Genomic DNA, 18,426 nt, shown 5'->3' with positions numbered 1-18,426 from the left:
ACCGGTTCGCTTAACGGGCAGGCTAGCGCTGTAAATCTCACAGTTCGACCCTAATCCCATGAGTTATTGTCCCCACTGACCCAAGCTTTTCGCTTAACTAGACGAACAGGGAAAATAGGAATACAAAGATCCTCGATAGTGGAAATTACTAATCTCTGTGAAGATATATTGTTGGGTTGGGCTTCAAAATAAATTCCGAAATGTTTTATTTGTAGGAGTTTATTTATTATATAAGCTTAGTGTTGTATTTGCGAGGCATGCAGACTACCCTGTCTGAATAAAATTTTGCATGAATTAGTTACAAGAGGGTTATTCCACAGATCAGTCTATCGACATATTACGAAGAGGTACCAGGAACAGTTCATTTTATTATTATTTTTTCATTATTTTTCGCTTTTTTATTTTATAGGATTGTATACAAACAAACAGATAAATGTCTCTGTTAATGGTAGGTGTTCCTCGCTGCCCGTGGATATTGTAACCAGTTCATACAAAATAAATGCGCTACTAACATTTCCATTCACTGGACACCGTTCTCGATATTTTTTTTTATGTTAAGTGGTCACAAAACAGCCTTGGCGCCAATTATAACAAAGAGACCAATATTTTTTAACCTTTTTTTTGTAACATTGTAACTTTCAATGTACCATTAGTTTTCCATTGACTCACTCAGCCATTAACCCTAAAGTTGATGGAACCGGAGTCGAGATGGCCCAGTGGGGAGTCGAGATGGCCTTGTGGTTAGATCGCGTGCATCTTAACCGATGATTGCGGGTTCAAACCCAGGCAAGCACCGCTGATTCATGTGCTTAGTTTGTCTTTATAATTCATCTCGTACTAGGCGGTGAAGGAAAACATCGTGAGGAAATCTGCATGTGACAAATTTCATAGAAATTCTGCCACATATGCATTCCACCAACCCACATTGGAACAGCGTGGTGGAATATGTTTCAAACCTTCTCCTCTAAGGGAGAGGAGGAGGCCTTTAGCCCAGCAATGGGAATTTACAGGCTGTTGTTGTCGTTGTTGTTGTTGTTGATGGAACCTCGAAATTTACTATTTCGAATGACATCTCGAAACTCGAAATTTACTATTTCGTAATACAAGTCTAGTCGTTTTCGTTCAAAATATATTTAAAATAAAAAATAATTAATGCGTAAATTTTTTATTTAGCATTTCAAAATACAATCGGAATGAAACATACATAAGTACCGTTCTGTATAATAAAATAATTCAAGCGTTTCGTATTATTACAGCATTGTGATATGTTATTTACAATTATTAATTGAATTAAAAATATTTAATACAAGAAAAAAATATAAGTTCGAATTGAAATATGTATTTTTTAATATGTATAATGGATACAAATATGCATTTATTTATGTACTCAGTGAGTTGTATGTTTAAATGTAATATATATGTATTATATAATACATCTAAGAATTGGCACAGACATATAGTACAATAAATATGAATTAATTGTTAATTTTTCTCCACGAACTTAGCCTAAGTTTTTACAAAGAACAAAATGAATTATACATAACATTACTGGAAATAAGAAACGCTTAACTGCCAAAATTATATTTTTGAAAAAAGAACTTATTTATTGAACATTACACCTCAATTCCAAACAATCATTTTGGCGCGTAAGCCTTTCTTAATCTCCAATAACATTATGCATTCAAATCACAGGATAATATTTCCAAAGTGAAATAAAGCGTGCGTTTGATAAAACACTCGTGCTTGTGATAATTTGCCGAATTAAGACGAAAGTCAAAATAACCTCAATTTTTTTTAAAAACACTTTTCAAGATTGCCTTAAAATTTAAAGGAATTATTTATATTATTAGATTGTTAATATTTCAACAATGCGATAAAACTTGTCAATTGAGAAAATACTTTTTTTTTTCAACAGTAAAAATCACATTTTTAATCTGTATTATTGACGTAAGCAACAGAATCGAATAGACTATTTTCGATTAATATTAACTCTTTACAAAACTACACGCCTCTGTTGATTTTAAAGCTTCCCTTATGTTATAAAAAAAGCTATGAAATATCATTTCCAACTCTATAACATATTTATATTAAAATTGCGTGTGATACAATATTTTAAAATTTACACAACACGTTAATTCGTATAGACTTTTTTTTACAATAGACCAAGGAGATAGTATCAAGAATAGTGCGTCAATATTTACTAAGATATCCAAGAGCAATAGCTATGTTAATTGTTTTAATACTTATACATTTCACTAATAGTTTGCTTTGAATCGATTTTTTATTAACTACACATTGAAAACATCAATATTATTATGATTAATCGAAAAGAAATACTCACATTTCTTTCAAGTAACATCGATTTGGAGTTATGTAATATATTGTCGAATAAATCATGATATGAGCGAGACGTTGGTTTTATAAATCTACTACAGCGTAAATCGTATTAACTACATTCTACTAATACTTTTAAAATTTAAAAATATTTTTATTTATTTTTTTCTAAACGCCAAAAAAGCAACGATTATATCAATCTAACAATTTGGCATATAATGATTAATCTCACTCGATGCGTTTCAATGAAAATTACGAAATTTCTACTTTAGAACATTATTGTAAATGCGTTTGCTTACGTTAAACGGAATGTAATCGTCGCTACGGGACCTTGAACCTGATTTATATATCTCAGCGGTTAAGGCTTCGCTCGACGTCCGTGACGTCACAAAGGAACTTGGCAAAATGATTCAGGCATAGCTCTGCGCGTGCTCCAGCGGCATATCTGATAACTTATTCCCCTTGTCGACCCAATTCTTTAATCTCCCCCGCAGTTCCTCTAAGCTCTTCGACTTCGCCTTGTTTATCCTCTTGTACTTGACGTCCTTGGGTTTCGTCACGTTCCTGTGGTTCGACATCACTCTGTTGTATGTCACCACCTGATTAGTCTTCTGCTCTGTCTCCCCTTCATCACTTTCTGGGTTCGAAGTTACCTCTTCGTCGGAATCGTTTGGCGGCATCATCCTTTTTGGCACGTAGCTGTATGACCAGATCTCATTGTTCGACTTTGTTTTTGCGTCTTTGTCGTTATCTATGCTTTTAACTTCAGCTGTTAAAACAACGCTCCTCATTCGGAAGTTGTCTCGTCTCTGAGCTAGAAGACTTGTTTCTTTATACTTTTGTTCATCTGTTTTGTTCGCGTCTTTCAATTCCTTTTCAGTGCTGTTTTGTGCGCTCAAGCCTTTGGTGGAGTCACCATCGGCTTCTTCTTCGACGCTGTATACGGTTTCCAGTATTTCCGGTCTCCGAAGGAATCCATTTGAGCGTCTCACGACGCTGTATTTTAGATTTGGATCTATAGCGTCTGAAATGGATCGAACTATCGTTACGCTGTCAGGGTTGGCAGATCTAAACCTCGGCACGTGCGGTAGATTGCTGCAATCAGAATCTATGTCCTCCATGATGACAGCGGAATCGGAATCGTTCAGAGAATCAAAGTCACCAGTTATGTGACTGTCTTGCAACATATCTCTAAAGTCGGGAATCGTTTGTGACGTATCGATTCCGTTATCGAGTAGTTTAGTTTGTAGAGTTTCGATTACTTTTTGTTGTTTCATGATAATCGTTTCCCGAAGAGCTAGCATGTTTGTGATCTCCTTCTGTTTGCGAACCAATCGCGATTCGAATAAGAGGAGTTGACTGGAAAGGGATTTTAGTTGTTCAGCCTTCTCTCGCTGAAGACGTGTGACTAGTTCTTCTTGAGTTCGATGAGCTCGGCGCCATGTTAGGAGCTGATGCGCTTGAGCTCTGTACTTAATTCGGAGATCTCTGGAAATAAATGAAAATAGCCTATTTTGATTAATAAAATACTGCATCAAATTAAATCGCAATACCTTTTCTGTCGACGTTTGTCTTTAGAATACAATATTCTTTCAGATTCAGTTTAAACATCTTTGAACACTGAAGTTATTCAAAATTCCAAATCAAATATTCTTTATTCAAAGAGTCGATCAATAAGAAATTTAAATTCAACTGATATTGTTTTCACAAGTTACCAATATTTGGAATGTAGAGTTATATCGAGAAGAATCGATAATAATCTTAGTACTTACTCTTATTATTCAATCAATAATTTTCTTAATGTAATCCATATTTGAAGCAAATGAAATTGGGATTTTAAATTTCGAACATAATGATATTAAGTGTATACCTGATGGTTCTCCTGGCTTCATCGAGCGTGTGTGCCTCCAGTGGGTCAGTTAGGGAGGCTGCCAATGACACATCCGGCTCAGTGGGGCTGTTCAGAGCCGACTCACTCCGACTGTGGACAATAGAAAATTGTTAACATATGATTCCAGAATATTATAAATGGGAAAAATTGTGAGGATGGATGTATGTATGTTTGTTACTCTTTCACAAAAAAATACTGAACGGATTTAGATGAAATATTACAGTAATATAGTTTATACATTAAAATAACACATAGGCTACATTTTATAATAATTTTATGTAATTTGGTCATAAAATAACCGATACATATATCAAGTACCCGTGAAAACCCGGGGCGGTTCGTATATTATTTGAAGCTATTTTACTATTTTTAGTTAGCTTAATGTATGAATTGATATAGTAGTCTTTTTAAATAAGCGTGAAACTTAAATAAGGGCGATGATATCATTCATTAGAATATAATGTAAAATGAATACCAATAAGGGCCTCATATGTCTCACTGTTCGGCTAGTTGTAAAATTCTAATTGTATCGAGGCATAGTCAGAGTAAGAAAACCTTCGTCAGTTTTCAAATTAATTCCTTTATCAAGTCATCAACTCTTAGTATCTTTTGAATCTAATCATCAAATCATTGCGACGTAATATGTCATTCTCAGTCGGTAAAGCAGATTATCGCTCATACCGAGCTTTTTCTTACCCCGACAGTACGTATACTTTCATCTAGATCATGAAAATTATTAAATACAGGAAAACTCGCAACAATTGGTTCAGATATAAGCAAATCGAACTACTGGACCGTCATACAAACAATACGTGAACTTACACATATATCCCAATTAAAAAAGGACTTTAATTCACTTATACCTAAGGCTTAAAATTGAATATCGGTCATTGAATACTAATGACGCATATTCATAATTATTTCTAATACAAATCCAGATGGAATCGGTCTGTTACATCATTAAATGTGTTATAAGGTTAATTTGAAAGCTAATTACACTTTCGGAGCGTGTAATGTAGCAAGCAAAGGTTCATTAGGGATGATAATTAGTTTCTTCTTCTTAGTTATTATGCGGGTCTAAACAAAACGCAATTTGAAGCGTCCCTTTACACATAGTGAAAAGCGATTCACGGGTAAAACAATTTTAATTAAACCAAAAAGTATGCATATGTATGTGTATACAAACGAGATGAGTCTAAGTGTATTTTTGTTTTTATTTCTTTTTTGTTTTTATGGAAAGTGGTCACCATCACCCTTAGACAATGACGCTGTAAGAAATATTGCCTTACATCGCCATGTGCCACCAACCTTGGGAACTAAGATGTTATATCCCTTGTGCCTGTAGTTACACTGGCTCACTTAACCTTTAAACCGGAACACAATGTATGATGAATTAATTTATATATACCTTGCGTTGCTATATATTTATATGTCGAAGTATCATATTTCAGGGAATAGCAAAAGGAAGATATTACGAACGTGAACGACTACACTTAGATTTTGAAAATCATTATGTCTGATAGCGAGATGATGCCTAACTCCTCGTTATACATATATACATATATTTACTAAATAGGATGGCGGTCGAACGATGGGCCACCTGATGGTAAGTGATCCCTCACGCTCACAGACAATGGCGCTGTAAGAAATATCAACCATTTCTTTAGTAATGCGCCACCAACATTGGTAACTAAGATGTTGTGACCCTTGTGGGTGTAGTTACACTGGCTAGCTCACCCTTCAACCTTCACCCTTTGGCGATTAAATATCTGAGTGGGTACCTACCCAGACCCACAAAGCTCTACCACCAAGTACGAATTATCTAAAATAATAATAATATAATTGCACGAAAGTGTTTTACATCGAATCAGGCATGTTGTCAGGCGTATAAATATATATTTAGTTCAAATCAATGTAAACCATTCCCAAAATTTATTGAAATCATTTTTTTTCTATTCCAGCCGTTCAATAGAAAATCAGTGGCATACACGTGATCCGCTAATTACATAATATACATAACTGCTATGCTCGCAAATAATATCCGCACACTAATTTAGTATTACCTACTACAGTATTTTTTTACTGTAACTAATTTAAATCAAATGACAATTAAATATAATTATATTATTACTTGGTGATAGGGCTTTGTGCAAGCCCGTCTGGGTAGGTACCGCCTAACAACCGAAATTAGTATTGTCGTGTTTCGGTTTGAAGGGTGAGTGAGCCAGTGTAACTATAGGCATAAGGGACATAGCATCTTAGTTCCCAAGGTTGGGGGCACATTGACGATGTAAGGAATAGTTAATATTTGTTACAATGTATTTGTCTATGGGTGATGGTGACCACTTATCATCAGGTGGCCCATATGCTCGTCCGCCAACCTATAACATAAAAAATACATTTAATCAAGAGTGTTTTTTAATAATAAATAGGTACGTTATAAATTTCGATAAAAGAATAAAAAATATTAAAATAATAATTTGTTTATTCATCATGCATATTTAAATATTACCTCTTAATTAAAACTCAAGTAATACTTATGTATCTTAAAAAATAAAACAGGAATTATTAATTAAATGAATAAATTAATATGCTAGTAAAGACAACGCCTCGATACAAAACAATAAATTATATTTCGATATAAAAATCTACCCTAGATGTATAATCTATAATTCTTGATAATTCACAACAATAGACACGGCTACATTTTCTCGGTAACTTTTCCTTTGTCCGAGATAAATACTTTGCACAATATATACGAGTTTGAATGAATATTTTATGTAACTAAGGCTTAGAACACGGGTATCCAAGATTTATACAGATCTCAGAACAACCTATAGATGTAAAATAGAAAAAAAACTATATACTCAATATCACACAAAGGTTATCTAAAAGATAAAATCTATGTTTTATATTATAAATGTTAAAATAACTCTATCTGTAGGACGCTTTTTCACGACCAAACCGCTGAGCCGATTTTAATGAAAATTTTCTATGAAGGAAACTTGAACTCTAAGAAAGACATAGGCTACTTTTTTGCCTAACACATGACAACCAACACCATAATACTACTATGTACAGCATAATCCATTGCAGGTAATGTTCACAGACAGATTAGGGTTTGAACCTATTCCGACACGATGCTTCGTTACGGGACACTTACATATGTGTCAGTATGTATGTGTCAGGTTGGTGGCACATTGACAATGTAAGGATAGTTAATATTTCTTAATGCGTCATTGTCTATGGGTGATGGTGACCACTTACCATCAGGTGGCCCATATACTCGTCCGCCAAACTATACCATAAAAAAATTAAATCCGTAGTGAATTCTTACAGGATTCAGAGTGGATAATTCCACCAACTGTTGCACATAATCCCGAGATCAAAACCACAGACGTCGCAACGGTTTTTTAGCCCAAATTATAAACTCTATAAACTTTTTAATAACGTTATTTTTAAGGTTACTTTCTCAAAGGAATTATTTTAACGAGCCCACTCCAGAAGTCGCGCTAACGATCTCCTTTAAAATATATCGCAACTTAAACCTCTAAATATACTTCGTAAGTGATTAAGTACCCATTTATAAGGCGAAGTGAAAATTCAAAGCAAGTCGTGCCTTCGAGTTGGTTATAATTGAAAATATTTAACGTCTTGAGTTCCAGCAGAAAACTCCTTTTCCGTGTTAAATAAATAACGTTAAGTGTTTATAAACTTCAAACGTTATTTTCATAACGTTATTTCTGTCTCGTTATTTAATCTATAAAGCGTACGAAATGCTGTTTGTGTTTAGCGAAGGTCGTAGAATATTTTGTTACTTGAATAGTACAGTCTACGAAAGCTGCAATAAATTTAAGTAAAAATATGCTTGGTTGCGATATTCTCAGCACATATTCTGAATGTATTCCTATTTGATAACTTTGGGCAATCTTCATCTATATTGTGTTTGGAATTTGTGCCAAGAAAATCCATTACCGAATGAATCAATATGATTATTCACGTTAATTGATTATGGGATTACATACGGATCGGCACCACCAACAACAACAACAGCCTGTAAATTTTCTTACTGCGGTGCTAATTCTCCCCTCTCCCTTTTGAGGAGAAGGTTCGGAGCATATTCCACCACGCTGCTCCTATGTGAGTTGCTGGAATACACACGTGGAAAGTTTATGAAATTAGACACATGCAGGTTTCCTCACAATGTTTTCCTTCACCACCGAGCACGAGAATTATAAACAAAAATTAAGCACATAATTATTCAGTGGTTCTTGTCTGGGTTTGAACCCGCAATCATCGGTTAAAATGCACGCGTTCTAACCACTGAGCCATCTCCGCTTGTTGGTATAATAAATATTTTTCCATTAATAAACGACCTTCTTATTATTTCACCATAAGCGTTATTACTAATGATCATTCCCTTTTTACTATACCCAATGATTAGTTCCTCTTTCCACTGAGATAAGTATCATGATATATCACTGACATGGGACATATGAGATAGCCATGTCAGAACCCATGTAACTCCCTTTATCGCTTTCAGCATCGTAGATTTATATTTCTTTCCTTTATTTTTAGCAAGTACAAATCGTATAATTAAAACAAAAAATATGACGTCATCGAATTTGGGACAAATATGAAAGTGTTACCAAAAAATTAATAATTTTTAAATTAAGAACTGACCACCTAGAAAGCAAAGCTGTAGGATCATGGTTTTACATGATTTCAAATATCTGTATTTAAAAAAAAAATTCTAAGGCTTTTTATAATTATCAATTATAATTTATATATAATATAATAATTAAATGTATGATAAATTAACGTTGCTTAATAATTGTTCAACAAATAACAACTTCTAATTGAATTAATCTGTTTAACGATTAAATCGTTGCGTAGTTTAAAAGATGTGGACGTAAATACAAAGCAGTTTACTTTTATAATATACAGAAAAGTATAAATAACAAAAATATAGATTAAATTAAAATAATATCCGTAAAAACCGCGTATATTAATGTGCTGGAAAGACCGCGTACGTGCTCTAGAGGATATTTTACGCCTGTGTAGTGTTGAAATTTTATATTTTAATCACAATTTCAAACATAAATAAACTTTAATAAAACCAAATATGATATACATATTTAGTAAGCCTTTCGTGTCGGTATTCATATAATAAAATACTCTACAATATATTTATGTTTAACCGATACGAGCCCGTAACGCCGGAAACATTTTTATCTCGAAAGCTTCGCAAATGAAATTGTTTATCCTACTTTGGGTTGAGTGGAGCGTGAAATCATTGTAACTGAGCCGGGGGTTGTCTTATTTACATTCTAGACATAAGGGATTTTAATTTTATGTATACATTTAGGATTATACCTTTTATCTTGAATATATTTTTGTATATGTTAATCTGACCCAGTGGTGCATCTCAACCGATGATTTCGGGTTCAAATTCAGGCAAGCACCACTATACATACGTGCTTAATTTGTGTTTATAATTCATCTCGTGGTCGGCGGTGAAGAAAAACATCGTGAGGAAACCTGCATGTGTCTAATTTCATCAAAGTTTTGCCACATGTTTATTCCATCAACCCACATTGGAACAGTGTGGTGGAATATGTTCCAAACCCTCTCCTTAATGGGAGAGGAGGCCTTAGCCCAGTAGTGGGAAATATACAGGCTGTTACTTTACTAATCTGACGGAGAAAATAGGCGATCTAATATGTTGTTAGTGGTCAACACGATAGACAATGGGACTATAAGAAATATTAAACATTCCTTAAGTCGCCAATACGCCACCAACCTTGGGGACTAATGTTCCTTGTGCCTGTAGTTATACTGGGTTATTCTTTCTTTGAACTGGAAAACAACAATGCTGAGTATTGGTGTTAGGTGGTAAAATATAATTAGTGTTTAGAACACACACGGGCTTGTATAAAACCTTACCACCAAGTATTATGATGATGGTATTCCACTACGTTTTATAGACATTGACGATGTCAGAAATATTAACCATTCCTAACATCATCCATGCGTCATATGGTCTATTTATTTATTTATTAATTCTTTATTGCACTCAAGCTTAAACTTAAAACAAGAAATTACATTTTTGCCATACAAAAGTTGCATGAGGTGCAACAAGCAGCCTTATCGCTAAGTAGCGATCTCTTCCAGGCAACCTTTGGGCAGAAGATCATAATATTTACATATATGGGGAGGGTACAGTAATATTAAGTAACTTTACTTATAAATACAGAATATAATAGTACACAATACACACATAACTACAAATATATATAATATAATTACACATATACTCGTATACTACAATAAATACATACATAAAATATATGTATATGTATTACATAAATAAGAGATATTAACAAAATAAATAAAATAACAACGACAACGACTGCTTAGTATTAGGAATGCGACAAGTAAAATTCCTTAACCATACTTTTAAAAACGGCTTATGACTGTGCGCGCCTTGACTGCTGTCATGATGCGTCTGTTGACAATATGCTGGCAAAAAAGCCAGACTTCCCCCCTAAAGGCGTTAACCCCGAAGTGGGGTAGGTACATACTTGTTCTTTATTTTTTCATATTAATAAATCCGTAAATAGCACGTAACATATAGATTTTCTTTCGACCTACATTTAAATTATATCATATAAAAAATCGTGTTTACTGAATGCCGGTATGATCGCTAATCACCGTCGGAAAGGTGTACATAAAAATATAACTTAAAATTAATTTATAAGTGAGCGCTTCGTGTTGCTCTTTAAACTTATCAGGCGCTCGAAAAATATCCGTATCTTTATATATAATTTGTACGTAAGCATAAAGTGTAATGTGCATTTTAATTTCGTTTTTATTTCGGTTTAATTAATCATAAAGTCGGTCGTTTGACTTCAAAATTCAATAGATGTTGTTTTCTCGACCTCGCCGATTAATCTTCTTCGCGTAAAACGGCCCACGTGACACTGGCGAAATTATATTTTTCCAACCTACACACAGAGCTATGACAAATATTAAATTGAGAAAGACAATTTTATTCATCAATTAAGAAAAGAGGTAACTCATTCATTGAACAGTTTTTATCTGGCAACGACTTAGTATATGGAACGTGTTCTGATTTGAAGGGTAAGTGAGCCAGTGTAACTACAGGCACAAGTTAATGGGCCCCATGTTTTTATTTTAGTCTAATATGCCAAAAAGCCATTCTGACTAGTACTAAAATATTTCTGAACTAGAAGTTCAAAATACCTAATTGTTATGGTGTGGGCTGCTTAGTTTACCTACCAAGCAAACCCTGGTGTTAGTGTTCTTTCATGAACCGCCATTCCGCCGCTGACATGGTTCATGTTATGACGACCACTACCATCAGAGAGAATAATGACCGGGACCACCTACGTAGGTTGACAGGTAAGTAACTATTTATTTATTCTAGTTTTCAGTGCACAAAATCAAAATCAAAGTATAAATCAAAGGCAGAAAATGCTGTAATAGCGTTAAGTCCGCCCTTTGTACATGTTTGATCTGTGCAATAAAGAATAATAAAAAAAAAAAAGTATACTTTATTCAAGTGGGCTTTTACAAGCACGTTTGAATCGTCATTTAACAATTATGTGAAGCTACCACCGGTTCGGAAAGTAGATTCTACCGAGAAGAACCGGCAAGAAATTCAGTAGTTACTTTTACAACATTAAAAAAAAATACAGTCATGTTAGTTAATACAATTATTTAAATTAATATATCCTACCTGGATATATTAATTAGGCCACATAACATAAAACCGTTTAACTTAAAAGTTTTTTTACCGATTTTTTCATGTTTCACATAATAAATGTGAAACATGTAAACGAAATCTTTACCTCTATACAGTATTGGTATAATATGACAATGTATCTCCAGTATCTTAGCTTACAAATCCACAAATAGATACAGTGACTGCTTTTGAAATATATACCATTATTTCTAACATGAAATGCACTCAAAGCCAATCCTTAAACAACGAGCTAGAAATACTATGTAGGGCAAACAAAAGATATATATATATATATCTTTAGCTCTTTAATACGGCTGAAGTCTGTGTATGAAATGGACTTCGTGACGACATAAGTTTCCAACTTTAAAGGAAAAACTACTTTTAGTTTTCAACTTTATATTCGAAAACGTTAAAGATACAAGGAGAACAGTACTCAGTATTGTTGTGTTCCAGTCGGAAGGGTGAGTGAGCCAGTGTATCTACAGGCACAAGGGACATAACATCTCAGTTCAAAAGGTTGGTGGCCATTGACGATGTAAGGAATAGTTAATATTTCTTACAGCGTCATTGTCTATGGGCGATGGTGACCACTTACCATCAGGTGGCCCACATGCTCGTCCGCCAACCTATACCATAAAAAACACATATTATTATACACGATTATATAGGCAGGATATATAATAAACTTGTAGACGCTTTTTAAGGCGTTCGTTGTCACGAAAAAAAATAGTCATGCCCTTCCTTAGAGTTCAAGTTTGTTTCACACCTAATTTCATCAAATTCGGTTCAGCGGTTTGGTCGTGAAAATGCGACAGACAAACAGTTACCTTCACATTTAAAATAATGAACAACAGAAGTGGTAATTTATTTAAAAAAAAAAACAAAAAACAATTTACCGACAAAACACCCTTATTTTATATTTTATCGAAATAAATTTTATTTAAATTGTAAATAAATAAATAAATAACGATATCATACTAACTGGTGAGTCTGCCTCTAGATGGGATTTCACGCGTCGTTCTAACACCACTAGCTACAATAATAAATGGTGATATTTTTTATACTGTCCAACTAATGACACTTTTTCTAAAAGATGCATGCTACCTGAGTTTCGCAGTTTAATCAATTTTAAATTGAGACCATTGTCGTCAAGATAATGCAAGAAAAGCTAAGCTTATACATAATCATAAAAAAACTTACCAATCGAAAACAGAAAATTCTCCAAAAACAGCCAATAAAGACCCCATTAAACACTACTTTGTATCAAATATATAACTTTAACTTATTAAAAAATACGCAAAAGTACATAAAAAAAGTACTTTCTTAAAGGAAACTCTGTTTAAAACTTGACACTACCCAAGACACACTACCTTTCGTTTCCTATGAAGCCCCTTACAGTATTAAAACTTTACTACTAAACATATATTTCTGTCTCTGTCTATCGCCAAGCATCAGAGCGAGACGAGTTATTTGGTACGCTCAATAAAAAAAGTTATAAAAATTTAAAACAATTCATTAATTAATTTGATGAGACAATTTGGTTGACTCTATTATATATCAAATATACATTTGATTTTCCATTAATTTCGAAGGTTATTATTAAAAAAATATCGTGGTTTCTAATTAAGATATTAGCCTTTGTCCATTAAAAATGTGTTAATGTTAATTAACTTATATACTTAAATATGCATTTTAAAAATTACGAAATAGTTTTTTTGCACTTTTGACCTGATAGTAAATGGAGCTTTGTTCATTTACTTTCCATAGGATGATGATAGATTTTTGAGTTTTTATGTTTATTAAATTCCGCCATGAAAAAACACCATACATGCAATTTCATTCGTTGACTATTATTATAATAGCTAATATTGTTTTATGCGAAAGAAGTGTGTCAATAACGGCCTTAAAATGATTCCAACATTATTAAAAGTTAAAGACGTAGCTAGTTAGATGAGGTAAATGCAACTGTATGGCATACAATGGTCTTTGGTTACTTTTAAACTCGTATTTAAGATTTCTGCTTTAATATAACGAGATTTAAACCGTATTTCCTTAGTGGTAGGGCTCTGTCCAAGCCTGTAGGTAGGTACCATCCATTTAACATGCATACTATTGTTGTGTTTAGGTTTGAATGGTGAGTGAGCCAGGTAACTGTAGGTCGTACTCACTATCATAGTTCCATGGGTCAATGGCATAATGGCGATCTAACGCATTATCTGACCCACTATTACATACTTACACCAAAATAGTAGTAAGACTTCCTACATATTTTGGTGTAAAACCGACATCATTCTGAGTACATATTATTATATTATATATCCCATATCCTTTTAAATCTTATAAAGTTCTGTGAAAGACCAATAAACAAACCGACAGACGTATTATTTTTTTATTAATAGTATTAGTAAAAAATTACATCTATCTTAATTTTGTAGTATTATTACAACATTACACAACGCCTCTTCAATGATCAATAATGAATATATTTGTGTTTAAATTTCATCTCACATGTGTCAATTTTATTATGACACATGAAGTTTACCTTCGCAGAAACATGATAAACAATAATCGAGAAATGTACAGAATAGATTATTTAAAAAAAGAATAACATTTTGTCGGTGAAAGTATTCAAACAGGGAGCGTCACGGTTGAACGGGAAACGGCGCAGGCGCAACAGGTGGTACCAGACGAATTTCCGTAAAACAGATGGCGTAAGTATTGTAACGAATTTTTTTAGGCTAAATACTTCACAAATATCGTTAAAAACACTCAATACTTTACAAACATTACTTTTAGTATTTGATCATACTCTTAGCAGTTCTGAGTGTACCACTATTTTGCCATATCATTATATACATATATTATATTTGTATTAAGTCCGTTGATAAACTAAAATTCTTCTCAGGTCAGGGTGTTCCTTTTTCCGAACCGGTGGTAGTGTTTATTTGACAATCAATAAGTAAGTGTAATGCTTCTATATTGAATAAAGGAATTTGAGTTTGAGTTTGAAAAACACATTCCTATTTCAGTTTTGATGAAAGTTTTGTAGTACTTGGATTGTTTTAACCTATATTTGTACCATTGCCGATAGTCTAATTTAACTTATTAATCTGTCATTCGAAAAATAATATCATAGGATAAGAAGGTAAGTTATATGTCATACTAATATTATAAATGCGAAACTAATTTTGTCTGTCTGTTTGTTCGCTTTCACACTCAATCTACTAAACCGAATTTGATATAATTTATTATGAAGCAAGTTTAACCCCGTAAACGCATGCGAAGCCGCGAGCGACATTAAATATATATAAAAATATATTATTTTTATCGCATTGTAAAAATAAACAATATAAGTGTCATCGAAATTATATATTCAAAAACTTTAGTCGTTATTGAGTTTAAAATAAAATTGTGCCAAGATAATGCCAAACAAAAATTGGAGCACGAGGCAGGAAACGAGTAATTAAGTTATTTACTTAAGTTAGTTGAAAACATTTCAATCTGTTTTGAGAGTAAAACAATTATCATGTTTGAAAATTCAATTCAGCGGTTTAGCCGTCAAAGATCAACAGACAGAGAGACAGATTTACTTTCACATTTATAATATTAGTAGTTATTAGATTATGATATGGACAGAGCTGAGATGGCCCAGTGGTTAAAATGCGGGCATCTGAACCGATGGTTGCGGGTTACAGGCAAGCTTCACTGAAAATTCACTTGCTTAATTTGTATTTATAATTCATCTCGTGCTTGGCGGTGAAGGAAAACATCGTAAGATGATCGTGTGTCTAATTTCATAGAAATTCTGCCACATGTGTATTCCACCAACTCGTATTGGAGCAGCGTGGACATGTTCCAAACCTTCTCCTCAAGGGAGAGGAGGCCTTTAGCCCAGCAGTGGGAATTTACAGGCTGTTGTTGTTGTTGTTTGTCGTTGTTGTATGTGTTAGGCATAAAGTAACCCATGTTCTTTCTTAGAGTTCAGGTTTGCTTCGTACCAAATTTCATCAAATTTGGTTCAGCGGTTTGGTTGGGAAAGAGCGTCATGTGTATTCCACCAACTCACATTGGAGCAGCGTGGACATGTTACAAACCTTCTCCTCAAAGGGAGAGGAGGCCTTAGCCCAGCAATGGGAAATTTACAGGTTGTATAGATTATGATATTAATGGTGGCGTGAGATGTCGTACAGCGTGTAAAACAATAATTACGATACAAACCTTTTTATGCAGACCGTACTACTCATATGATGTCGGAACGTGTAGTATGTATACAATAATTGTATTGAAAACATTATCGGTAGTACTAGAGCACATGTAACAAACTTGTATTAACGTCATTATCTGCTATCGCTAACTAAGTAGCAAATTGTTAGTAGTTCAGTAACTCGGTATATTGATAAGGATATGTATTTTAACTTGTTCTATGGACTACTCATTACCTACCGTTTATATATATCTATGTAATGTTTAAACTAACACATTATATATATACATAATGTTAAATATATGTTGCCTTCATGACATAATCTATTGTAACCTAGCAACCCGCCCCGGCTTCGCTTGGGTGCAATGCTGATACTAAATGTAATACAGAATTTGTTTATTCATGACATTACATTGGAAACTTCTAAAATTATCAGTGTTTCATTACAATATTGGCCATGTATTATATACAAAAACCCTCAGAAGCCTCACTTACTTTACTAGATCAGCTAACTGACAGTGAAAGGCCTGCCAAAATCGGAAAAGCCGTTCCAGAGATTATCCGGAACAAAGAGACAAACAAACCGACAAAAATTATAAAAAATATATTTATTTTTATACATTTAGTAAAAAGCGGTTATTTTAATAGTACTAACAGACACTCCAATTTAATTATATGTATAGATATAGTAACCATAGTTTGACAATTCAGAGCTAACGTTCGCTGTGACCAGCATATACATACATACATAATATGATGTAAATGTTTAAACCCCGCACCCCACTTTAAGTAAGGTTAAGTAAAGATTAGTAACATATTTCACTTTTGAATATTTTGTAAACAGTTTTATTGATACGAGTAAGAGAAAAGGATAGGGAAATCATATCGCCAAAATAATTAATTGTAGGCTCTCAAAAGGGTTTTATTTCAATTTAAATCTTCTATGTTTGAGAAAGTACTTCAAAATGTTGATATTGTCAATGAAATATCATAACAAATATAATTCGGCAAAATAAAAAATTACCATAACATTACCTTCAATTTTAAACGTTTTTTATTGCCCGCGAAAAGTTTGTCATTTATTTCGGTGACGTAATATTGGTAAAAACAACAGTTGTGTGTGCCGGCACTGATTCAATGGTAACAGCTACAAATATTTGGTTTTATTTGGGAAAATAATGAATTAGAACCGCTATCGCTTGTACTATTTGTAAAGTACACACTTTACAAATACTAGCATACTACAAAAAGTTGTTTAACAAAGGGCCAGATGACGTAGAAATAACAATTTGACGTCACACAATGACGGCTTGCGTTTTAGATCACGTGATACACAGACTAAAAATTACGTCTTTTAATCTATATACATATAATAAAACTGGAGTGTTTGTTTGTAATATTAAAAGAGACCTATTTTACTCAATGCATATACATATATGTATACACGGTATATATACCAAAATAACACTTTTGTTTGTTCCGGCTAATCTCTGGAACGGCTAGACCGATTTTGACAGGACTTGCACTGGCACATAACTGATATAATAAGGAGTAACATAGGCTACAATTTTTTTTTAATACAAACGCGTATAAGGTCTCAGGCACTAGTCTGTTCTAATATTCAATATGTGAATGTAACTCTGTGTGTCGTTCTTTCACGACAAAACCACTAAACCGTATCAAGGAAGGGCATATGCTGCTTTTTTGACATAGAACCCTCTAAAACACGAGCGAAGTCGATAGCGACAACTAGTTTTAATAAAATGCAACAATAATCTGCTTTTACTACTCAAAGTCATACGTGCGTACATTTCTACGTATATTTAAATTTTTATCAAATTTCGTTATATATATTTCACTACAATGTAATGAACGACTATTAAAAGTCTTAAATATAATATCAAATTGACGTCAATATTCGAATTTTTTTTATATAGATTCGCGGACGAGCATTTGGGCCACCTGATGGTAAGTGGTCACCATCACCCATAGACATTGAAGCTGTAAGAAATTTTAACTATTCCTTTCATAGTCAATGCGACACCAACCTTGGGAACAAAGATGTTTTGTCCCTTGTGCCTGTAGTTACAATGGCTCACTCACCCTTCAAACCGGAACACAACAATACTGAATACTGTTATTTGGCGGTAGAATAACCGATGAGTGAGTGGTACCTACCCAGACGGGCTTGCATAAAACCCATCAAGTATAAATGTAATAAAATGTCTA

General features: G+C 33.5%; 1 protein-coding gene across 5 annotated transcripts in view; it reads right to left on the bottom strand.

Annotated features, from left to right (window-relative positions):
* Positions 1–1,763: 1,763 nt before the first annotated feature.
* The window catches only part of LOC124537272, a 210,827-nt gene continuing 194,164 nt past the window's right edge, over positions 1,764–18,426 (bottom strand). For 4 of the 5 annotated variants that reach the window (XM_047114055.1, XM_047114073.1, XM_047114064.1 and 1 more), the window contains 2 exons: positions 4,205–4,315; positions 1,764–3,843 (listed from right to left, as the gene is read on the bottom strand). In XM_047114055.1, coding sequence (XP_046970011.1) covers positions 2,745–3,843; positions 4,205–4,315 — 1,210 coding nt within the window. In that variant the 3' untranslated portion in view covers positions 1,764–2,744. The remainder of the gene's footprint in view (positions 3,844–4,204; positions 4,316–18,426) is intronic. The other variant, XM_047114088.1, reaches the window with a different exon arrangement.

Source organism: Vanessa cardui, chromosome 2 (genome assembly GCF_905220365.1).
Source record: "Vanessa cardui chromosome 2, ilVanCard2.1, whole genome shotgun sequence".
In the NCBI taxonomy this organism is placed as follows: Eukaryota; Metazoa; Arthropoda; class Insecta; order Lepidoptera; family Nymphalidae; genus Vanessa; species Vanessa cardui.
Note: the sequence above shows the minus strand (reverse complement) of the source record. Positions and strands in the feature narration are given on the sequence as shown.